The following is a 26,347-nucleotide window of genomic DNA, read 5'->3' on the forward strand; positions in this document are numbered from 1 at the left end:
CTCTTAAGAATAATGTTTATAGAAAAATTGCTAATAATTCTATTTGCACACTCATTCAAGGAGGAAAAGATGATGGTGAGGCAAGGGAAGCGGCAGAGATCTTCATTTCATAGAGGACTATACATTCAGAGGCAGAATACAAAAGAAAATCTCTCTGATGGTTTACAGAATCTCTGTATTGGTATCAGGTTCTAATCCTCTAAATCAAATTGAACTGCCAGTGAAGAGATTCCTGCCTCCAAGTCTGTGCAACATTAAATCAATTGTTATTCCTGAAATAGGATGTTATCATTTGTTCAGCGTATAATAGCTGTATATTTAATAAACACTGTCATGAAATTTTAAAACTAGGACAACAAATCTATGAAAGCCAGTATTTCCACATAAAACCGGAATACTGTTTATTCAACAAATCGCAAGCACTAACTGCATACCTAATCGCACCAATAACTGCAGGAGAATACAAAAGCATGCTTTTGTAACTACGACTTATGACTGTTCAACACATCTTAAAATGGAGAACAACCAATTACAAAGCCAATGGATTGCATTACTAACAATTTCATAGCTGTTCCTACTGTGCTTTTGGATGTAAATTATTTATGTTCCATATCTAACAAAGATTGCCACCATCTCTGCCCAATGACCAGTGGTGTGAAGCTCTACCAGACAAGTCTGCACAAAGTAGTTAGTGAAGTCCTTAGTAAGAGCTTTATTAGGTCACTTAAATTAAAACAGATGCCTAAATGGTGTAATCTCATTTGAAGATCAATGGGATACAAAGAAGCATCCAAATGGAATGTATGCCTTTCCAAAATGATGGAGCAGTAATATCATACAATCCTATGTTTCATGAAATTATCTGGTTCGGGGCACCAAACAAGAAACAGGAGAACCTGCTGTAAGTAACAAGACAGAATGTGGTCAGAGATTTATAGGTATTCAACTAGATGGGACTGTTGCCCTCTCCTCCGTTTTTTGAAATTCAGCCAGCAGCATACCAAATACTCTTCAAGAATTAGCAGCCCACATTGGCAGAAAGGTTGTCACTCTGCTGCCAAAGTGAACTCTATTCCTTGTTCCTCTCACAGCCAACAACTGTACAGGCAAAGGAAAAAATGGCCACTTATTTCACCTTCCTTAAATCTATAGATGTGACCAGCTCTCCAGCCACCTATCTGCAGTTATTGTAATTAGGCCGTTCTATAGCACAGGTATGAAGAAGCTGTAAACTGGAGAACACAGAACATCAGATACAGGATAAAAATAAAGACAACTTTATCAGTTTATGGGTACTAAACTCTCTTGACAGCAGGTAAAACTGTCATACTTCTTTTGTTCATTCCATTCTGTGGTTGCAGTTGAATAGGAGCACTGAGAAAAACCTGCTAAAAAACAATGTGATATTTGCTAAAGAATAGTCTGCTATTAACTTGGTATAGCATGGAAAATGACAGAGCAAAATGTTTACAAGAGATCATTTCTTCCTTTCTTTAAAAAACGGACTTAGTCTCTTCCTCTGCAACATCCACCCCTGAAAGTATAATACAGAAGAGTTGAAAATTTGGGAGTGTTTTGATAGAATAACAATGATCAGGAAAAAACTACATGGCTGAGATTCATCAGGTGTCGTAAGTATTAGCCACCGCGGATACATCTGGACAGAACTGATCTCAGATTGCTCTGTCAGTTGTAGTTTCTTCTGTTTAAGTAAATATAACTCCACAAACAATGGTGGAGTTTTTTTTAGGGGGGGGAAAAGTTTAAAGGCATATTGCACATTTCAAGAGCCTTGGAAAAAAATCTCATATTCCGCTTTTTTAAAAACAGGAAATGCAGGTAGAATATGGCATTTAACCATTGTGCTAGGATGACTGGGCATTTCATTTCTGAGTTGTTTAAGTTACAAAGTACAGTAACTCTAGATTGATATATTTGATCAATAAGGTCTTTAAATCTCATAAGTACAGCAATATATTTGGCATTTAAAAAAGTAATGAAATATTGCATTTCTGACCCAGTAAAGTTGGGTGCGTGTAGAATTTGTTAAACTAAATCCATCAAAGGGAATAGAACCACACCACTTGACACTATCACTTCAGATAATTACCTCAGTACAGAGTGGACGTAACCTTGCTGCCCGGCTAAAATTTCAACCCACAGAAGAGCGTCTAGTGCCTCTAAATTCTTTATGGAGTGCTCATGCTTTAATTTTCAATTAGTTTGTCTTTCTGCTATTCCACAGCAGAGATACAATCCTATACTGCCCTCATGGAACCCTCATAGCCCCACACATCTCTTACAATAACTCATTTTCTTAATCATACTAAACACGGGCCCACTGCAGATTCCCATTCACAGCTCTCTTGCATAGATCATGCATACAAAAGATTTGTTCAAAAAATTACCCCTTCTTCTTCTGGGTTTCCCTTCCAGTACAGGACAACCTGCATCTTTAAGTATTTCACAAGTTAGTTACATTTTTTTCTGTTCATGGAATTCCTAGCCAAATATTCAGCAAGGAGTATCTCGCAGAATTTTCTGGAAGCAGCCTGAGTAGAGAGCAGCTCCATTCCTGGGCAGCCTGCGACTGAGGAGGTCACCTCTCCCCTCAGCATGTTATCGGGACTGAGTGCCTTGTAAGCCTTGCTGCCCGGCTAAAATTTCAACCCTCAGTAAAAGCCAGGCTCCCCTGGAGCTATGTCCTCTTCTTAGCTTCATATTCCTGGATATATACACTGGTCCCATATCATTCTCATCATTTCTGGGAGCTGAGTATTACAGAGTGCTTTTGGGGAAAGATGGGTTTTTCGCCTTTCCTGCTCAGAAGTTGTAACGTACCACACGGAAGCAAAGAGCACTGGGATGGGGATGGGCTTTGTCTCACTAGAAGAGGCCACAAACTTTTTTCTATTTTATGCCATAGCTATTAAATAAGAAATTTATGTTTTAAGTTTCCTGCAAAATAGATGAGCTCCTCCCAATATTGTGTGGTGGCTCTACCTATGCTAAGAAGCTTGAAATTTCACTTTTTGATTGCAGTAACTTTTCATTTTGTGCTACTTATCTTCTGCAGTTTTAGGCAGGTAAGGAGAATTTGTGCTGAGCAATCTCATCCTCTAGACTCCCTCTTCTTTCACCATTACTGGAGGATTTCAAGATGTGACTGAATTGGGTGCAAGATAATCTCATGTAGGCTCTTTTGCCAAAAAGATTCGACATGATGATGTTTTGAAGCTCTTTCCAACCTCACCCGTTCTATTCTGTGATCATCTAGCAGAAGAATGGTATATTTTAATGGTATATATAATGGTATATATTTTAATCACAATGGTATATTTTAGACTTGTATTTTTCATTTGTTTTACACACACTACCATGGTAATTTTCTCTTATTTTGAATGACATTCTGGACCTCCTCTACACCTGTGATACTATTCAGTTTAGCTTCATCAACATTATTATCTGCACATTTCTGCAATACATACTGAGGCATCAAGGAAAATATTCAATCAATCTTTTTAATCTCATAGTTCTCCTTCTTTAGACACTCTTCCATGTTACCTTTCTCATAGTAATAAACCATACTTTCTCTAGCCTTAGCATTTATGCCTTAACAGTGTCATGGAATGCTTTGATTAAATTCAGACAGATGAGATGCACCACATTTCTCATATGTGAGAGAAAAGAGCTGAGGAGAATGAAAGTCTAGAGGCTGCTGTGTTCATTAACACCATTTGCCTTCAGCAAACAGCCAGTGGCTAGAAATGTAAAGCATTTTTAAATGGAGTCATGCCTCCCTTTGAGTGCCAACAGGTAACACTTCCATAGTACAACAGGCAATACTAGGCACTAAATGTGAAGAATGTATATTCTCAGTTTATTAGTAACTTACGCCATTTCTTGCTATAAAGGGATAAAGAGTAAAAAAAAAAAAAAAATAGTGGACATGAAGTTTTAAAATACATACATTCTCAGAACTTGATATATCCATAGTTATTCTTCATTCTAAATTAAAACATTTATGAGTTGTTCATTCTTTCATTGTTCATTGAACAGAAAATTATAATCCTTTGTCTCTGGCACCTTTCTCTTTTCTCTGGCACTGGCTACACAGATACAATGCTAGTACAAGGACTATCCAGAAAACTGAATAAAAATGGCACTCATCATTCTAGATTTGCTAAGTACAGTTAAATGATGGTGAAAGAGCAAACACTGCATTTTTATAAGAGGACAAGGATCAAATAGCTCAACAGAGTTCCTGTAAAAGTGCTTAGCAATCATCATTTAGTTCAGACTATATAATTCTGTACTGTAGTGGACTGCTTGAAAGAAACAGTAGTAGTGGACTACCTGGAAAAAATCTTTAAACACTTCATTGTAATTTTTCCCTCAATACTTTTCTATTACAAAACAAACAAACAAATAAACAAACTGAAACTTTTCTAAGTAATTGAGCATTAGAGCATCAAATACAATATTTTTAATGAAGGCCACTTTATTTTCAACAGATTTATAGTTTTGTTAACAGTTATTAAATGTAAAACACTAGATGGAGCAACTACCCTGCCTTAATATACCTCTGTCTTCAAAGGACATGGTATCTTTCAAATCTGAAGAAGAACATTATTTTCACAACAATGTTATAACAGACATTCCTTGGAAATATTAGGATGCATGTACAAAGTTACTTATTAACTGAAAAAGAAAGATATCTTGGGTATTATTAAGGAACAAATGTATTATAATTACGTATAAATTAAATTATAAAAAGCTCTATTCTGCTTCCTATTTAAAAACCTATTCTGAATTGAATAATTTTCAGATTTTTCTATGCTGCAGAACTGACTTATGTTTTTTCTAGTGCTATGTCAGTGAAAATAACACCTTGGCAAACCTTTCACCTATATACAGGTTTTTCTACCCAAAAACTTAATGCATGTTACATGTACCTCAAGGCCTAATGTCTTATAGTGCTTTTAAGACTTCTTCTATACAGCTCTAAGTATATATGTATTTTTTCCATTCTTGGATGTAAATAAATTCAAAAAACAAAAGTCAGAATATCCCTGAATTATTCTGAAGTTTTAAAGCACTAAATTAGAAGGCAGCTTTAGATTTTGGTGAAGGAAAAAAAAAAAAGTCTCCGACTTCTTTTCTCTGCTTTCCATTACTCATGGTAGTAAGTTGCTGTAGGAGAAAAGAAAAAAACAACAGCTTCTTTACTATGCATTTAGGCCACAGTGAATTGGCACAGTGGAAATATGAAATCAACTCCTGTTTACGTAGGTCTACAGAGTCCTAAGACTTAAATTCTTCAGAGTAAACGAGACTCATACACTTTAATTCTTTCAAACCAGTTAGAAAATAAAACTTAATAATAATTTAAAAATTGCCATTTTTTTCCTCAACTAAGCAGCTGTAGAATCCTTTGAAGTATTCACAGAGCTGCTAAACTAATCTTCTACCTTGAAACTAAGCACCTAGCACTTCAGTGCATCTTTGAGAAATCTTTCTTAAATTCACAAAATGCAGAAATCAAATCTGGAGCACAATTTTTTTTTTTTTTTTTTCCAGAATGTAGCAACGCAGACTGATGCCTACAGCTAGAGAAGTACTGAGGAATGAAGGTGAGAAAATGTGGAAGTATCATTCACCCTCATCAAAAAAAGCCCCAAACCACCTTCCTCCCAGAAGAAACTACCCAGATTCAAAATATTTTCAAATTGAGACTTTGAAGATAATATTCATTTCATCCAGATTTAGCCATTTGAAATTTACTTGTTTAGTTTAGAGACTTTTTATAAGCAATGAAGTCAAAGACAACTCAAAAGAAATAGTTTTCCAATTTAACAAGAAAATGGCGAGTCACTCTTTTTACATCAGATGTTTGGCTTTCTTAAATAATGGGGTTTACTAGAAACCTTACTTTTAGAATGAGCAAAAAGGAGTATGATAAACTACATGTCAGATGTCTGTATGAAGAAAAATGCCTCTAAGAATTTGTGAGTTTCCCCCCCAGCCAATGAAATACTCCTTCAATTAAAACAACAACAAAGATTTCTTCATACTGATTGAACCCTATTCCTCTTAATAATATATGTAGCTGTAATTTTAACACTGTTAAGGACTATTTGACAAGAAAATAACTTGCTGCTATAATTGAAGACACACTGAACTACAAAGACATTTTCTATGAGAATAAGATATTGACTGTAGTTTCAGATTCCTCTCAGTCCTTATGTCTGCTAGCTTGGAATTAATATATTAATCTGAATATGTACATTTATACATACACACACACAAACAAACACATATTTCCAAAACTACCACTAAAATTAGAGTTTTAAGTCTTTCTTCTACCATCATATTCTTAAGCTCAGTGCTTGAGACAATTTTACTCTTTAGAAGTCTTTCTTGTGACTTTAACAAGTGTTCAGTATTATTCCAAAAGTCCACTATAACTTGTATGAGTTACACAGAAAAAACACTGAAAATCATAGTATTGCACATTTCACCAAAAAGTAACCCTGCCTCTAGATAACTGAAAAGAATAAAACTTGAACTTTGGAAATGAAGCACTACTTGCAGTCCAACTACTAAAAACGTAAATTCTTTAAATTTTAAAGAATTTAAAAAGCTGAAAACTTTCTTTTCTCCAAGTCACACATGCCCTATGCAAAATATACCTACTGAGTGCAGTTACTATCGTAATGAGATTGACATAATGATTAACATTCTATACTACAAAATAGTTGGGATAGCACAAAAAACCTCTATAATTTATCCTAAGTAAGGAAAGGTAACAGTGAGTTGGCATTTGAGTACAGAAATAGCATTTTAATTTCAAGAAATTCTGCACAGAAATATTGCAGTCAGATGACTAATTTGGCATTCTCACCCAACTTTATTATTATTCTCTCTCCACGTCTAAATGATTCTCACCTCTTCCTAATTTCCGAATCCACAAGGAGTTGCCTCTTTTTGTGAGGAGGTGGTGGTGGGAGCTCCTCTTTAGCATGCTTAACCAGGATTTGTTCCCTTGTGGTCACCATAGTGACAGTTTCCATTACAGTAGTCTGTGTTAGTGATGTCTGAGTGGAAGTGACAGCCTGCGAAACCTGTGAGAAGTATTAAAGCAGAGGTCAAACATTGTTTGAAACATTTCAGCAAAGATCGTTTGGAATAGCAATAGAAAAATAATGAGAATCTGCTCCTGTCTAATCATCCGCTGACCTTCAGAAAAAAATAACATTATACTGAACTCAAATCAAACTATTTTATTTGTCTCATACTATGTGATTAAGATAACCGCAGAAGTCAATACCAAAATCAGACTGAATCTCAAACACAATGAACTTATGGCTTGCTCTTAGAAAATGGTGAATGAAGAAAATAAATAAATGAGAACAAAAAGGTCAATTTTATAAAGAAATTGAATAAAGAAAATGTGTGAAATATTACCACTGCTGTTATTCTGCTGCCATTCTGAAGATTTATTCCTGAGGACTCATAAAGCATTATGATGTCACTAAATTACTAGTTGCTATTTTTACCCTTTATAATAATCTTTAAACGAGAACATAGTTCATCACAACCTACTTGCACAAAAAGGCAGTTAGCTTTCTGTCATGAAATCTTAAATTAGAAAACATGCACTAGAAGACAAGTAAATTTACTTCCATTTCATTTTATAACTAAAAACTAAAAGGAAGAAGTAGTAAGAGACAGCAAAACTCAAATATGTAACATGTATAACATCATGCATTTATACCAATAAAATACATTTTATACTTTGCAGGGAAAAATGAAAACTAACGCCTAAAAAAGTCCAGTTGCATTAAAAAAAAAAAAAAAAAAAAGGAGTGGGATGATAAACAGTACTATCTGCTCATATCTGTCAGGATGATCTTGTAGGTCTTTTCCAACCTTGGTCATTCTATGATTCACAGTTCCAGTGATACCTGAAAATGGTTCAGGGCAGTGAAATGGAAAATAAAAGGAAGACTTTTACATCAGGTGCAGGCAAAGCTGCATACCAGACAAGCAGTGCTTCTTATTTTATTGCTAGCATGCAATAATTACAAAGGTCTTCCAATAGAGAGACAAGAACATTAGTATCTAAAATTTCACAGTACAACATACGTAAATAATCTATTAGTTCTTGTATCAGAAACTAGTGACAGTACTGAGTAAACTTTACTTGAGACATCAGTACTTCTAAAAAACACTGAAGATGCATACTAGGTATTTAACTGCAGCTCATTCCCACAGAATGTTGAGGAATGAGGCGTGCTGTTAGCAACTAGGCTTCTTTTCAGCAGGCAACACCAGTAAAGTTAACAAAAAACTGGAAGAAAAAAAAAAATACTGCTTGCTTTGCTGAATATTTCATGCAGCATGCTGAACAAAGAAGTCTTGCTGATCTTTGTCCAGTCTGCCAGTGAAAATGACGGATAGGAAAGTCCACATTACTGTAATTTTGGCAATCTCATTTAAAGCAGCCAACTCAGTGCTGTGCTTTTCTCTATATAAAGTGCAGCAGTCTGAACTTCAGAGAAAAATCTGAACAAGTCAGAACACTACAAAATCAAGATTCAAAGTGGATGTTTTCTAAAATCCTGGGATTAATCATATCAATTGTAGTAAGCTGTTTGTGAACTGTGACAACTTAGTTAACATATGAACTACATAAATTATGGGGAAAAAACGCCACTTTTTATCACTACAATATTATCTATTAATATCCTTGGTTTTGTTCCCTCAGCAAGATGTGCTGACTGATATTTTCAACTACAGAAATCTCCAGTATAAGGAAACACTTCAGCTTAGTTTTATTAAGATTTAATACAGCATTCTTTGCAACATTTTTAAAATTAATTTTATTTCGGGACAGAAAGAAAGAGCATGTTAAAGTTTCTGAGATCTAGAGTTCTATGCAATGTCAGGATAACATCTGTTCCTTGGTTGTCTCTGCAGCTAAGAGCTCTCCAAATCCTTCTTTGCTCTGTATATGCAGCTCTGACTTCAGCCTCCTTTTCCTCTTCTCACTGTATTCTTTTTGCACTCAGTTTTATCTAAAAGTCGATGATAGGATGTTTCTGACACTTGAGGTCACATCCTGCCATGTTCCATTTGCCAGTCAATATCAGGGTACAGTCTACACTGAAGCAAGTGTAAAACAGAATAAATCACACCTAGGGTACTGTAGGAATCATCTGCAGCACCCTACCAATTACACAGTAGCAGCAGTTCCAGCTGGTGATTTGGAACTGTGCTTCAAAAGCAGGCAGTGTAATTACCATATGCTCAGAGCAGTCAAGTCACGATGCTGTTGGGAGTAATGATTTACATGTCAAAACAGTAAGGAAGTACTTTTCATGCTTAATCAATAGGAGTAGAGGTTAAATACTATATATTTCAAAATGAAATTGCAGAGATGAATTTGATGTTCATAATCATTCTAATTACAGAGAAGGGGGAAGGCTAGAAGGTACTGAACACTACATTGCAAGGTGAAGTTCAGCAAAATGGTACACATTTTAAAAATGCACATACTAGAGGGTAAAGTAAAATCCTTAAAAATATAAGAAATTAGCACTGAAATGGTTTGTTTCATGTATAATTCAAGGACAATCCAAATAATGACAGTACAGTTTCCTTGTCTCTTTAAGTTTGTGACAGGCATATATGAATCTGAGGAGGAGTGATACAGACTGGGCCGTTAACCCACAAGAAAATCATACTGGAAGTGCTAAGGTGACTCACAAAGCTGCACTTTAAAAGGCTTCCAAAATACAATGCTTGCCTTCAGTTTCACATCAGTAAGCTCATCTTAGAAACATGTTAAAAGTCATCTTTTTTTTTTTTTTTTTTTGGGGGGGGGGGTATGGACACATTTCAATCTTCCTTTTCATCTTCTGCAGATAAAGATATATACAACATGTGTGTAGTAGTTGAGTAGTTTTATGATGTTTTATTTCTCTTTTATATGGCAGCCTACCTTTAATGACATCATTTATTGCTGCCTTTGGAAATGCCCTGAGTCTTGATATAGTCATAATTTTCCTTAACACTCGCTTTTGGAGCTGTCATGAGTTCTTTGATAAAATGTATGTATGCAAGTAAGGAAGCTCAGATGAAGAATGGCATTTTCTTTACTTTGGGAAGATTTTCAGTACAATGTAGTGAAGCATAATGAGCTCACTCAAGGGGAGTTTAGAGTTTCTAAAAGTTATACATCTACTCTATAAAAGTTGTCCTTGTCCTTGTTTCCAGTGTGTGTTCAATGAAAAAAAAAAAACAAAAACAGGCACTTTCATGATGAAAATAAACTGCTTTTGAGGGGTGCCAGTCTCTCTCATCTATGCCATCCATCGCAGAAGCAGCTTCAGCCATGAGTTCAGACTGGATGCTTCAAATTCACAGCAATGAATTACCTAAACGTAGGAAGACTTGCATTCTACTTTATGCACATTTCTTTTGGGATTTATAACTGTTCCATGTATAATTAGAGAATCAGCTTTGATCTAAGGCTGAGATATCCATATAATTTCTTATTTTGCTAGCCAGTTAATCATTTAGTGACACTTTAGTAAGAGAGAGAGAGGAAATATGATAAAAAATACAGTTAAGAAGGTACTATGAGAATCATTAATGAAACAAAAAAGTTAATTTTGAAGTCTGTACCCATGTTGAAAGAATAAAATCTGCATTTTCTGATGATTTTGGAGAAAAATTATATATTCACTGTTACCATCTTCTCTCCTCTCCAGTTCACAATTAGATGAAATAAGTAGAAGTTCTAGAGGCATTTTCTTCTTGTCTGTACATGTAAATAAGCTCCATAACAAATAGAGCACGCCAACAATATCTGCCCTGCCTAGGTAGAAACACATGGCAATAAGTACATCATTATTATTTCATAGTGCAGAGGTAAATGCAAGGATATACCTCAATTGTGTAACAGTGCTTTAGAGTCAGCACTGAATATCAAATATCTCCAGAATTTGAAGCAATATGCCCACATCAGCATACCAGCTCTCCGCCAAGCAAAGTTGCTTCTCCTCAGAGAAGTGTGGCATTATGATAACACTGTTACACTGTTTTGGAAACCCAAATAATCTCCCACCTGTGCTCCATTATGATTTATGGATGTACAGCCTCAGGACTTCACAAGAAGACTGGTTTTGTTTTGTCATCTTGGTTCCATTTTCAAAATTGAACTTACTTGCTTTTAGGACTAATTAATAATCTAAATGTTTTAATATTTTGGACTGTTTTCAAAAGCTCTGTTTATTTTTTCCCAACCCATCGTGACTGCAGGTTATAGAAATTTTATGGATATAAGACACCAGCAGCCTTTATTATATACCTACTAGATAGTACTCTACAATCTCTTCAGGAGGATGTAGAGTATTAATTGAAATGTTTTTTAGCCTATTAACACGAACGTGTCAAAATAAATGAAGATATGCATCCTTCAGGGAGTGTAGATGAGTATACAAAAGGAGGATTTAAGCTACCTTCCAATTAAACTTTCAAACTGACTTTAAATGTTTTCATGGAAAGTGTGGGAACTCACATAACATTATGAATACGTTTTAAATATTGGTCTTACAATGAAGACAAATATTTTAAGACATCTATGCTATTAATATTGTTTTGAAAAAGAAATTAAGTAACAAAATATGAATGAAGACATTATTTATAGAAGTACATCAATGTAATGTCTGTATTATCCAGAACACTGATTCTCAAAGAACAATTTATAGGACATGGACAACTTGTAATAGATTAAGCAGCCTCTTCATGGTTCCTTTTTCCCTGTATTCATTGCATGTGTTTTATGCAATTTCTACTTCTCTCACTTTGGTAGGCAGCTTACTCAATTCTAGCACACATAGTTTATTTAATAAAACTTTAACATGCCTATAATTCCTGTTGTTATGACTTATTCTAGTATTATGAAATAATAGTGAATGAGAAAAGTTATGACACTGTCAAAATCAGAGAGGTTAAAGTGTTGATTACTAGCAATATTTTACAAATATATGAGAATAATAAAACATTTTGAAGCTTGAATAGTATTGTTATTTAAAGGAAGCAACCGAGCTCCTTTTTACATATGCAAGAACACGTACCTGAATAACATAAGTATCATGTAGGCTGTAATTAATACTGTTCTACAGTATTTGCCCCTTTTATGAGACATGACAGTTGTAGGCATCCATGAAGAAGTACTAACTTCTTGAAATCACATGACCCAAGCTGTCCCAATTCAAAATTCTGGATTTTCTTTTCTGTAAAAACTACATGTTCCTTATTGTAAATATTCCTGAGTTAAATCAACTGTTACAAATGCTCTAAAGAACAAACTACTTTTTACTTCTATTACTACTCAAATAACTGTCATACAAAAATAACATAATATAAGAAAGTGGAAGAAAAAGTGATCAGATATGGTTTTGAATCAAACAAGAGAGAGATGTTGACAAATGGCTAGGAAAGATGAATGGATACATTTTTGAATATTATACCAGAGCACTTAGTTTTGTTATCCAGTTAAAAAAATGAGAAATTTTAAGCCACATTTTATTTTTTAATATTACGGTAAACAGAAAGGAGCAGGATGGAACAGTAACAAATGATGGCTTATTTTTCCCTCAGGCACTTGTGCCAAAAGGACAGTTTTCTTTATTTTTTCAAGCTTCTCTTTCTATGGCCTCTTTTTTTTTTTTTTTTTTTTTTAATATAGGAAAGAGTTAAATATAAGCAAAATTAAAAATGTAACCATAAAAGCACTGCTGAAAATAAATAAAAATAGTTGTTGTTTAGCTAGTGAACAGTTTTTATCACTAATTTCAGACTGTTATTCCACAGACAGCCATAAAAACAGCACATTTGAAGTGACCAACTATTACAGATTAAAAATAAACTAACTGAATATTTCCATTTTGGATTCTACCATCCCTGAAAGCACAGTTAAGAACCTGAGTAATCAACATAGTGAAGATAGACAAAAAATTAAAGAGATACCTAACATTCTGGGGTTATATTGCAGTTGTATCATGCTATCCTAAAAATTGTGTCTTAAGAAATCACAAAAGAAAAAATAAAAAAGTAACAAACAGCACCAAAACTACTGCAAGCATCTGACTGGCACAGGATTTGAGTGTCAACAACTGACAAAACAGTTTGACAAACCTGTTTGGAATTGCTCTCCAACTTCTGCACAAGGCTATCCCAGCGCTGGGCAAAGTTTTCAAGTCGGCTTTCCAGCTTCTGAGCGACTGCTTTATTTTTCACAGCTACATGGAGGTCTTTGCTGAGTGACTTCAGCTTACTCATCATTTGTCTTTTCATTTCTATATCTCCTTTTAGGATCTGTTAAACAAAGCAACAGCAGGAAGACAAGTAATTCAGACAGAAGCAAAACAAACAAACAAAAAAACAAACAAAAAACACCTTAGAAAGAAAGGAGCACGTAGAAGGTACCCTACAGAATCATACAATTGTCCTAGTTGGAAGAGACCCAGAAGGATCATTAAGTTCAATTCTAGGCAGCACAAAGCACCACCCAAAATTCTAACTCTGTGTCTGAGAGCACTGTCAAACACTTCTTGAACTCCAGGAGTTTGGTACTGGGCCCACAGCCCACACCCCCAGCTGCTCCTCCCCTGATGAAGATCCATGCCATTCCTTCTGTCCCTTTCTCTGTGAGGAGCTGCAGCGACCATGAAGGCTCCCCTCAGCCTACTCTGCTCTGGGCTGAACACACCTAGAGACCTCATCTACTTCTCATATGTCTTGCTCTCTGTATCCGTCACCATTTTTGGAGCCCTCACTGGAGGATCTCCAATAGTAGTTTTATTTTCTTCTTATATTGAGATGCCCAAAACTGCACCCAGTGCTGGAGGTGAGGCTGCAACAGTATAGAGCAGGGAAGGGCAACCCCTTTCCTTGTCTGTTTGGCAATGTTGATTTTTATACATTCCAGCATACATTTGGCCATTTTAGCTGTCTGGGCACACTGCTGTCTCAGGTTCAATTTGCCATCAGTCACACCCCCCAGGTACCTCTCTGTGGGCCAGCTCTTCAGTCTCTCATCCCCCACTCAATGCATGCAGCCAGGGTTACCCCATCCCAAGATAAAAATTTGTGACTTGCTTGTGTTAAACTTCATGCTTTTGGTGATTGCCCAGCCCTCCATTTGTCAGGATCTCACTGCAAGGCCTCTCTATGCTCAAGGGTATCAACAGCTCTGCCCAGTGTAGTAACATCTGCAAACTTTTCTAAGTATACCTTAAAATCTTATATTCAACACTGATAAAAACATAAAAAATAACTGGTTCTAAAACATAGTCCTAGGGAACTAGTCCATAGTCCTACCAGTGACTGGCTGCCAATCTGATGTAACCCCATTTTTTATAACCCTTTGAGCCCAATTGTTTACCCATGTATTTAACTAGCTGGATATTTTGTTCAAATGGATACTGTAAAAAACAGTACTGAAAGCTTTAATGAAATCCAACAAGATTACATCCATTGGCTTCCTTTGGTAAGAAGGGAAAATGGGCAAGAATGTTTTTCACAAACTCCAATACCTCTGCGCTTTTGTACTGTAAAAACTGCTGGTGAAGCTGACATAGAGGAATGGACAGATTGCACTTCATAAAGCAATATAAAATGACAGGTGGAGCAACTCCAGGCACAAAAGCTTGCTTCAGGTAGTGATATAAATCAAAAAAACTAACAGCTGTGTGGCTTTATAACCTTTAAACTGCATGAATATTAACAACTATATCAACATTTCAAACAAAGGTTCTTAAAAGTTTTGTGGTATTTTCCATACAAAGCATATTAAAAACAGGGAGGAAAAAAAAAAAAAAAAAAAAAAGATTTCTAGAAAAATATTTAATCCCTAAGTATGATGAAAAAAATGAAAGCACTGAAGGAAAATGATAGGATCATCTCAGAGGTCTTTTCCAAACATGCTAATTCTGTGACTCTACAAAAATAGCTTAGTTCTGTCAGGACTGGAGAACCATATATTCTGCATCTTCCTGAGATCTTGACAAGCCCTGGTTATGCAGCAGTCGTATCTCCTGAGGTGTCCAGAAGTCTGGAGAGTCCTGGGAGCTCTACTGAGTGTGCAAATGACACAGCCAACCTGCTGAGAACCTGGAAACTCCAGTGTACAACCTCTTTGAGTCAGCATTCAACTGGAAGGCAAACCTACTGATCACTACCACCTAATAGTCTTTTGCGATAGTTTCAACTAACCTGTACAACCAAACTGGAGGATTCTGTTTTCACATTCTCTTACTGAAACTTGTCAGTGTTTTATACCAATGAATACATTTTAGTTTTGATTTTTTCCAGTACAGGAAGAGACTTTGAGCTAACAACATTTGTCATTTAACTGTCGGCAAGAGAATAAACAAGACTGTTTGATTTTTTAAAATTAATTATCAAATAATTCAGTCATAACTTCTATCAAGTGCATATTGTAAACTCCAGTATTGGAACATTATAAATGTTCAAAAGCAATTTCTTTACTTCTGAATATTGCACTTTCATAAGTTTATTTTCAAATTTTTACTGTAGTTATTGTTTCGCTTTTTTAAAACATTGCCAAAAGCATTCTTTAATCAATGTAATATTCGAATGAGCAACAGCTGTTGTAAAATAACTGTTTGGTTTCTGAGAGATTTATTCTAGTAAGAATTAGTGTCAACAAAGTGTCTTATTTATTTCTTCTAAGAAGAAATTTGCATTGTGAAGCAAGTGAAAATCTAAACATATGTTAATTGAATTAATAGAATTCATTTATTGAATAAGTCTTCACATATCTTTTCAGTAGATCTCAGCATGTTTTATGAAAAAGAGTAACACCACTGCCTATATTTTAGAGGCTTCAAAACTTAAGTGCAGGACACGCGAAAAAAAATGACCTTCGCTTCACTACAAACTCCTTCGAGGTAACTGTAGAGAGCAGTAAGGTCTTCCCTGAGCTTCCTTTTCTCAAGGCAAAATAACCTTAGTTACCTCAGCTGCTCCTCATAAGACTTGTTCTCTAGACCATTACCAGCTTTGTTGCTCTTGTCTGGACATAAATTTCCTTTTTGGTATATTTCCAGCAAATTCTGGAAGGTACCAAACTAGTCATTTTTTATTTGACAAAATAAGTAATAAAAGCTGTTCAAAGAGAAGACTTTAGTTACTAGTTACAGTAATAATCTACCCACTTTAACAAAAGCATAGACATGAATGTTTGCTATCTACTGCATGCATAAAAATTTGTTATTTTGCATAAACAATGCCTAACAATTTACTTTCTTTTCAAATGTCCTATTGCTATAGAACCATTTCCAAGCCTAGGATGTGCCAAGTATCACATCTTTACTGAAAGGCATACTTCTAAGCCAATCTGAATGACATTCTTTCCATAAAGATGATGAATTCTAGAGTATTTTCTGAAGAATGAGGTAGAATATGTGGTGAAAAGAGTATATTTTACATATTTAAGTAGATTCCTGTAACACAGGGATGGTTAAAAGATAATACTAATTCAATCCACAAAATTTTGACCAAAGAGACAACCTAGAAGCGTATCTGTCCTTACCAAGTACCTTATTAGCAAGTACCTTATCATGGACCAATTAATTACTCACACAGAAAATAACATCCATTCTCAGAAAAAGAAATACGTATTCCATTAAATCATATTGTCTAAGAGAGGATAAAACCACTCACACACTGATTCATGGATGGAAAAACTGAGCACAGTATAGGTCAATAAAAAATACATACAGCTAATTTGCGTAGACTAGTCAGCATCTCATTTTCATCTTTAAAGTCACTTGTCTGGATTTTGCTAAGTGCATCTTCTTTCTCAGTAAGCCACGCATCAAAAAGGCACTGAAAGAAAATTGGAGAGAGCAAGATGAAACAGCCCCAGTTGGGCTGTTCCTAGTACAGTTTCAGGAAAAACATTTCAGTTTGTAACTACTAACAATACTCACCTGCTCTTCTGCAAAGTGCTGCCATTTTCTAAGAATATCTTGCAAAAGGACCCATCGATCTTCTGTCCATCTGCAGATGGCTGCCCAACGGCTTCCAAAGTGCTAGAAAGAAAGAAAAAAATAATACAATAAATGTTCATTTATACCTTTTAAAACAAAGGAATCTGATCTTCCTATGCCCTTATAAATTTTTTTGAAAACATTTTGGTAACTCACTTTTCATAATTTTACGTTCTTAAAATACATTTCATGTTACACTGAAATGGATTTTACCACTGATCGAGATAAGACTCAAATGGAGAGAATAGGAAAAGTAACAGAGCTGGAAAGAAGGAGAAAATTTTAATACTAGTATAAAGACATATTTTTCCATTAAATCTCCAATACTATGCTCTCTCTCTCTCTCAAAAAAAAAAAAAAAAAAATAATAATAATCTGATTTATTTTCTCCTTTACAATGTTGTCATAGGAGAAAAAAATCCTAGAAGCTAACATTAGCATACATTTACATACACATGAGGTTTTCTGTATACTTATAGCATATGCATTTTAAAACTGTGAAAAATGCTATGTTGTTCTCTTTTATTTATTTTAAAGAAAACATCACCACATTATTTAGTTTTCCTATTAGTCTTCATTGAAAAAATGCCTGGTTAGGACGACAGCTGTGATGATGCAAGTTACTATAAAACTTCTATTGCAACAATCTACAATAATTTTATTACACTTGAGCACCATATGCAAAATTTTCAGCTCCTCCCAAATAACAAGTCTTTTAAAATCTGTAGAATACAGGATATTATCATATATTATTTTCCACCTATTTCTATTGCATATGTATTAACAAAAGGAAAAATAGTTGTTTTTCCCCCATTTTCTTATTTGTTCATATTTTCTCTTTTCGCATTTATTTTTAATAGGACTATGATTTAATTTTGGCAAAAAAAAAATCAAAAAACGAATTTTTGAAATGGATTAAAATGATACATCTAATTGAATTATATATAAAAGAGACATTTCTCTACTTTCTATCAAGAATGTAAATTCTATTTTGTACTTCATAGGAACTGAATGGTAAAACTACAGGTTACTTGAATTTGCGGCATTAACAATGTTATGTCCAAGTAAAAAGTAAGCAGATTCCATATATTTCATTTACTGAAGGTTCAAACCATAATAAATCTTACAGATTAAAAAAAAAAAAATAATAAATAAATGTTTATGGTGACATTCAGTCTGATCATATTAGATAATTGTTCAGTTTAGAACACTGAAAATCATCTCTGATCAGCAACCGCAATAAAGCTGAACTATGACACAGCTCAACGTTGTTGCGAACTGATAAGCATTCCATTTCATCCACTCACTTTATTACGAGGTAGGTTTTGGGAAAGTAGGTTTTGAAAAGAAGCTTTTTTGTTTTCTTTAGGCTTAGCATTAAGGATCACGGTTTTCATTTATGTTTAGAATTATATAATGGGTACTTATTCTATTTCCTAATTAGACCTAGAGCAAACTCAATTTTTCAAGTCTAAGAACCACATTTATTTTATATTAAAACAAATTTTAGTGTAAATTTGTCATTAAAAAGTGATCAAAAACTTCCAATTCAAAGAAAGACACAAGAAAGTTCAAGTTATGAACATGAATATTTCAGAAAGCTTATTTCCATATCAACAGAAAAAAGTAATTACTGGTGAAAGACTTTTGCCTTCAACAATGAAACAGTAAAATATTTTACTTGCTCATTTCACCCATTCATCATCAAATGATTTTGTCAAATTCCACGATACAGAACAGTTGGGGAAAAAAAAAAAAACACCTGACAACCAGCCAAAAAAATTATTAAAAAAAAACCACTAATCTTCCCTTTATTGAAAATTATTGCTCTCAACTCTTTCAAAGGGTAGATAACAGTAGCACAAGAGGAAATGGTTTTAAGTTGAAGGAGGGAAGATTTAGGTTGGATATCAGAGGGAAGTTCTTTACAGAGAGAGTGGTGAGGTGCTGGAACAGGCTGCCCAGAGAGGTTGTGGATGCCCCGTCCCTGGAGGTCTTCAAGCCCAGGTTGGATGGGGCTAGTATTAAAGTTGGAGGCTGGCGACCCTGCCTGTGGCAGGGGGTTGGAGATCCAGGATCATTCAGGTCCTTTTCAACCCAAGCCATTCTATGATTCTATGCTTGCTAATTGCTAGTTCAGAAATCACAAACACACAGTCCAGATGCTTCTTCTTTGAAACTGTCTTTCCTTATAATTCCCACAATTCAAAGTAATTATTATTAGTCAACTACTAATAACATTGTAATGATTCAATAAAGTTATATGAAGGGCCTGTTTGTCATTACTTAGCAAGGTCCAAGTCAAAATACTACGCCCATTTTTCCCCACTAACATAGGATAAAAATCTATCTATTTTTAAAATCTCTATATACAGATGGTGAGGTGAGCCACATTTGGTTGCTTTGGTGCCTCATGGTCTGATTTACAACAAAGTTTCTGAATCCTAATTATAGGCTACATTTTTAAAATATATTTGAAAATTTTACTAAAAGATTTATAAATCATCCCAAAGACCTACAGCAAAACTTCTGGCACCTCTGATTTAAATCAGTGTTGTTAGGAAATTCTTCTCATGACCAGACATGTCTTCGTTGCTAATACAGATTTAGATCTAAATAAATTACACAGCAGAAAATTAAATCATAATTAAAAGCATTTCAAGCTGATACAAACTCTGATAGTCCAGTACTTATATGAGACAAATGGTAATACATGAGATGTACTGAAAAATCTTATTTTTAAAGAATTAGAATTTGATTTTTATTCACTTCCTAAATGCTGGTTAAAAAATATAAATATTTCCTTTTCTAACCTCCTTTCAAGGAGAACAGCCTAAGTATTCCCTGTTAGAACTGAAAGCAAACTAAAATACATGTAAGGTACGTTCCCTGTCCCCCCTTCCCTTCCCTCCCCTCTAATAAACTCAGTGATTTACGCACTAGATAACATATTGGTCAGTGCATAATACTTATTTCACTATATGTCTCAAAAGCACCACAAAACATAACCTATTTTTTTGCCTCAATGGTATGACAAAACCTTATATTTTAATAACTGAAATGACTAAGCACACTGAAAAACGGGTTGATAGCGCAAATTACCTTAAACCTATTATTTTTTATGAGAGTTGACATGAATGTGTTCAACTGCTCAGTTGGAAAACTTTAAGACAAAAAGATGTAAGTCCAAAATATCATGTAAGTACTTTCTCTAAAGTGCATACTGACTGAGAAGTGGATACTGAATGAGAAGGTGCTCAGTTTTATCCCGTTTTTTTCCCCATCAAATAGTACCCAAAGCTGTAGGTAGCCTCCGTGATGTCTGGGAAATCAGGCTGCATCACAGGTTTTGATCCCAATACCTGGAAAAATAAATCTCCAGAGAAAAAGTAAAATGCCCATTTGCTCCTTTGAAATGCCTATTTTATGGTCCTAGCTGGAATTTTCAAAGAAATCTACATATAAAAGAAACTTTTCATATGTTGAGAGGACTCTGAAAGAATGTCCTTTACGCAGAAGATAAACAGAAGATAAAACAGTCTGCAAAAAGGTCAAAATAAGCAAGTACAAGAACAGGATAAAGTGAATAGAAACAATGCAACTCTCAGGAACACTGAAGTGGATGTATAAAAAACTGAAAAAACAAGACTGAAGCTTGCAACTAATATAAAAGGATTTTTGAAAGACACTTCTTTTAATGAAATAATGCTATCTACTCCTTAAAGTAAAAAGAAATTTTGTCCATATGCAAAATCATTTTTTAGAAAGATTTAGCAGATTCACTGAATTTTCCCTGTGCAGCTATAAGCAGAATGTGCATATATATATATATATATTTATTTATTAAGAAAACTTCTTTACTTATTTTGAAGTACTTTTACAAGAACTAGACATACATCATCATCAATCAAAGAATAGCACCAGATGAGTATATTATTGACCACAAAATTATACTCTCCATACCTTTCCTTCAGTAGCCATCAAGAACCATTTGATGCATCAAATGCAGATCTCATTCCAGTATGGAACCCTGAGGCCTGTGGAGAGCTCTAATTTCAACTAGCCTACAAGAGTCCTTGAGGGACTGATTGTCTACTGGGTATAATTAGAGTAAAAATTTCATACCTTCTGGGCTTTTTTCACGTCATTCAGTAATTTATCTCAGCTGAAGGCAATTTCCCATACTTTCTTGAGAAATAAGTCAGACTACTGCAACAGATTGGGTAGTATAGTCCTCCGATTTTTCAGCACTAAATTCAGATTTAGGTCTTGTGCAGTAGCTTCCTTTCTGGTAAATCTTGGGATTGAGACCATTGGGATCTAGAAGATACCTATCTAAATAGCCAGATCTCAACACCAGCACAAACACACAGAGCCTCACAAAATGTCACTCAGATAGGTCAAGTAAACAATGTTAAGTATAAAAAGATAAAATATTCACACTCCACCAGGCTAGCTATAATCTCTCAGACTACCTTGGGAAAGCAACTTAAGAAGAGGTGTTTACTTTTCTTTTCCATGCAATGTGAACTTATCTATGTGTAATTTGTTTGAGGGGACGCATATGACTTCTGTGTCATTAACTGATTCTTAAGTAGGACTCAGATTTTTGGCACATGCAATAAATCTGAAGAGCTTCTACAGCACTCATTTGAAACCAGCGTAAATTCCTGTCAGCCTGTTGAGACTTTTACAATATGTAAAGAAATTCATTATATTGTTTTATACAGATACATGTACAAATATATGTATTTATATTTACAAGGACATATACATATATAGATACATACACATGCATATATGTATATACACAAAAATATTTCAGAAATCACTATCTTGATACTCTAAGAAAAAGCCAGAACTGATTTACCGCTGCTTTGAAAATGCACTCAACTGCTATCTGGCAAAATGGTTCACTGTCTTTCAAATCTGATCCTGACCATTTAGGCAGCCTTGGTAAGCCTTTTGTCTGACAGTGGAACACACTTGTTTTGTTTTGCTTTTAAAAGTGAGACTGGCAGGTACATAATCAAGTTATGAGCTTTGCTCCATGGTACTTCTGACAAATGCTCTGATAGGTGTGCCTGCCAACACAATCTCTCTCCTGTGATTATATATTCAGTTTGCAAATGATGTGGGAAAAAAAAAGATATATAAACAATCTTTTCATACACACAGGAGAGGTAATGTAACATTTGGCAGGACAGCAGGTGGACTGTTGTTTTCGCTGGCATAAAGGAAAAAAAATATTACAGACCTCCCTAATACCCTAAGCAACATAACTTTTTGGCTGTATTTACTTTTTATTAACACTTCTAAAAGTGTTACAAACTCTGTGACTTCAGAGCAATGAGATTATTGAACTTTTCTTTCAGATTTCTCTTTAAGAGAGTATGATTGAAGGAAGGAGCCACACAGCAGCTGGATTGTTTTATACCACCCCATACTCTACTCAGTGCTCCGCTTCTATATAGGTTTCTTCAGGAATTCCCTTGCTGGCATCATTTCAGGAATATATTTCCTCAATGACAGTAACAATTGTTCATGCTTTATCTCAATAACAAGCACCTTCTCTACTAGTATCCTTACAAACTGACTATTTCTGTTATGCTCCATACACGCATGTTATTCTTTAAGCTTTTTTAACTGGATAAACACATCATAGTAATGAGCAATTTCTGTTTATTGAAAGTGCGAATAAGATTTTATTCCATAGCCCTGTGTAGATTCTCATAAAACAGTTTATGAATTCTCATAAAATTGTTTCAATAGATTGCAAAATTAAAAATATTAAGACTCCCCAATCATTTTTACTGATGCTTACCTCAGTCTGAGTTTCCTGTGTGTTTTCATACTTGAGGTTTGTTGCAAATGCCTCTTCTATAGGGCTTTAAATTCTACATCACAATAGTAAGACTAGAAAATCTTCTCCTATCAATCCCTTTTTTAAATTGGGATTAAAATTTTAAATTGGGATTAAAATTTAAATTTTAAACTGACTTTATCCTCGTAAGGAATTTAAATAATCAATTCTGCCTCTTGTGAGGGTAGAGGGTGTAATTGTGACCTTACTGAAGAACATTATTGTCTCTAGAATGTAAAATTAGATTCAATTTGCAGTAATCCCCACTTTTAATTTTTTTCCTGCATTTCTCAAAAATATCAGTTGTATATCTTCTAATTTGTGAAGCATAACAAATATCAAATGCCTTAAATAATTTTCACTTTTTTTTTTTTTGTCATACTTTACCATAGCCTTCTCTGAAGGAATCAGGTTTGCAAACACAGAACAGTATCTCAGTTAAACTTTTTCCTATTTGTTTTTTAAATTTTATTTCATTTTCTCCTCTTCCATTCCATTTTCCTTGTTTAGTTAACCTTCTAAAACCACGAGTTTGCAGGGATCTACTTTATTCCACTGAAGAGAATATGAGTAGTTAGCACGACATTCTGAAATACCAGTCTTTCTTGCATGGTTGCAATATTGAAAATAAATTTAAAAGGAAATAATAACTGATATTCAGTATAGACTCAATTGTTTCCTTCCCTGGGTTGTGCTCCCTGATGTAGAAGCAGTTTGTGGTCTCAGTATTAATCAGCTTAGCCAAATGTGTACTATCTACACTAATTCCCATACTAATTACTAATTTATTGAATTTACTAGGATTGGTATCCAAATCAGCTAGATTTTAGACAGCACAAACATCTGTCTGTTATACAGACATGCCTTCCAGCTGAATGTATTGAGAGTTTCTCTAGAGAAATCTTGGCCATTAATGATCCAAAAAAGCACAAGCCTGTTTATTTTTGTTCAGTAAACCAAAATGAGGAAAACTACTTCATCCTTTCTAAAAAAGATAACTGGAAGAACCCTTGGTTCTAACACTAATGTACTTCTTGTGCATGATCTGGACATCTGATGACATATTTAGTTATACCCTTCTTCCCAATTCCAGTCAACATGTCTCAATACTGTGTCTAAGTTCATCAAACAGCTATAGTAAGAGCACTGCATTTATGTATTTTTCTTTTAAGGTGAGAGACTTTCTTAAAACAAAAGGTAAAGTTTAACCATTTCTAGACCATTTAGGTTGCTAGCTCTGTCATAAATACATCATCGGTGCACCATGGGATATTCAAATAATTTTGTTTAAAAAATGGAACATCAAAAAGTCTGTTGTTTAGACTTTGCATTAAAAAGCAGTGAAGAATGTTTGGATTCAAAGACAGACATTATGCTAACTTGTCCCAGTCCTGGTGCTCTAGGAAGCCCTGCCACAAGAATCCTAAGCAATAAACAATTGATAAAATATGTATACAGAAGAGGATGAAACAGAGGATGAAACAGAGAAATGAAACAAAGGAGAGACTGAAATAATTATCTTTGTTTCTTAGAAAATATGTTCAAGTGAAACTAATGGGAAATGCTAACTCCAAAAAAGTGGTTAAAAAATCCTACATGTTCTTGATATTTCTGCACAAACTTTATTCACTTAGGCAACCCTTCATATATTGGCGTTATTTTTGTTTAATTCACATATTTGGTTTCACTTATTTTTTAAAGGTCTCTTTAATTCTATTTTTTTTAAGGCTCTTTTAATTTGATGGGGTAAGTATTAGCATTAAAAAAAGCCATACACATATTGGGTAACATTTAAAATGAATGTGCCTTTAAGCATCTGAGAGTTGATCACGACATTTTTTGTACCATAATACCAAAATACAACACATGCAAAAGTTTCCAATCGGAAGAAAAACCTTTTATTTTCAGTAAACTCACACTCTACTTGTAATGTTGTTATGTCCTTTTCTTAAATATAACAGATAATTCTGCTACTTCTGTCAGGATTAACGGAATAAAGTTAAGAAACAAAAGACGAACACTTGTTCTTAGTCTTGAGCATAAATGAAACGTGTTAATAATGAAGGAAACAGAAAACATAAAAAAAAGTTACTCTATTTGTTATTTTCTGCAAAATACTTGCATTTCACTGACATACAAACGTCATCGGCTATAGAAATGTTTAAGATCATAATCAGAAAAATCTTCTGAGATATACCTCAATGCTACAAATATTTCTTATTTCACTTAAAGCCACTGACAGCTTTCTCTCTGAGACCTAAGTTCACTTCTATCTCAGTTCAGTTACCTGAAGCTGCTCTTCCAGTGCAGCCGTCGCTTTGTCTCCACTGTTTTCATCCACCACCACCACCATATGGGTTAGAGAGTTCACCTTCACTTGTTCCTGTTCCAAGTCATCTTGAAATGCCTATAATTAAAACAGAAATTTACGCAAGAAAATTTATTCCAAATTAAGAAAATGCTGTGTGCTTGAAGTCTCACTAACAAATACAAGTAACTAACCCACTACAATAACCTTGTAATCCTATTGCTGTCAATATTAAATATATTCTAATGTATTTTGTTTATAAATGCTAGCATAAGCATATTCTGTAGACTTCTATTCCTTTCAAGAATAGCTTATTTTATTATTACACACTCACAAGGCATAACTCTTACAGAACTTCAGACTGAAAATGTGGCCTGTGAAAATATGTGTTGAGTTGATATAATTGATTATTTACAGATATCATTAAAGTATCCATACGTAGCTATAGCTCTGCCCATTTTAAAGAAACATTAGGTTGGGTTGTGTACTTTGTAACAGCATATTAAAACATTGTAATATTTCAAAATGTATAAAGTATTTAAAAGGATGCATTTTTTTTCATTAAACACATGATTTTTGGCTGCACACTTCTTCATTAACAACTTACTGTGAAAGTACTCAGGAGGTGACTCAAGATAGGAAATAATATGTGGCACCCTCATTTCAATTATTGCGATAAAATAAAATAGAATTAAAAAAAAAAAAAAAAAAAACTGGGAGAGGTACTTTACAATTTCTGAATGCCTGAGGAAAAATTGTCTTGCCCTTTCAACTTTGGTATCCAGCATTCTACTGCAGTAAAACTTGGGACAGTTTTAGCTGTGAAATACTGAACTGCTAAAAGTGAAGAAATGTCTATCTATCAAATTTGCACAAACTGGCATTCTCAACTTTGTCAAATTTGTACAACTCTTCACACTTGTTTGACCCTCCCATAATTTCCCAGACTTCATGTAATACATCTAATCAATTGTTCCTTCTCTTCTCGCAGTGCACAGAGAAGGGCAGTGAGAACTCTCCTACATCTTCACTCTCTGGCAGAAAACAGTCTACAGCATTTTCACAAAACATGTGATCTATGTTAAA

The 26,347-nt window shown here is 34.4% G+C and overlaps 1 protein-coding gene across 16 annotated transcripts in view; it reads right to left on the reverse strand.

Annotated features, from left to right (window-relative positions):
* The window catches only part of DMD (dystrophin), a 1,043,395-nt gene that overhangs the window by 667,277 nt on the left and 349,771 nt on the right, over window positions 1-26,347 (reverse strand). For all 16 annotated transcript variants that reach the window (XM_052674157.1, XM_052674152.1, XM_052674148.1 and 13 more), the window contains 5 exons: window positions 25,241-25,360; window positions 17,031-17,132; window positions 16,819-16,926; window positions 13,210-13,389; window positions 6,949-7,124 (listed from right to left, as the gene is read on the reverse strand). In XM_052674157.1, the coding sequence (XP_052530117.1) occupies window positions 6,949-7,124; window positions 13,210-13,389; window positions 16,819-16,926; window positions 17,031-17,132; window positions 25,241-25,360 (686 nt within the window). The remainder of the gene's footprint in view (window positions 1-6,948; window positions 7,125-13,209; window positions 13,390-16,818; window positions 16,927-17,030; window positions 17,133-25,240; window positions 25,361-26,347) is intronic.

Source organism: Tympanuchus pallidicinctus, unplaced genomic scaffold (genome assembly GCF_026119805.1).
Source record: "Tympanuchus pallidicinctus isolate F22 unplaced genomic scaffold, pur_lepc_1.0 scaffold14, whole genome shotgun sequence".
In the NCBI taxonomy this organism is placed as follows: Eukaryota; Metazoa; Chordata; class Aves; order Galliformes; family Phasianidae; genus Tympanuchus; species Tympanuchus pallidicinctus.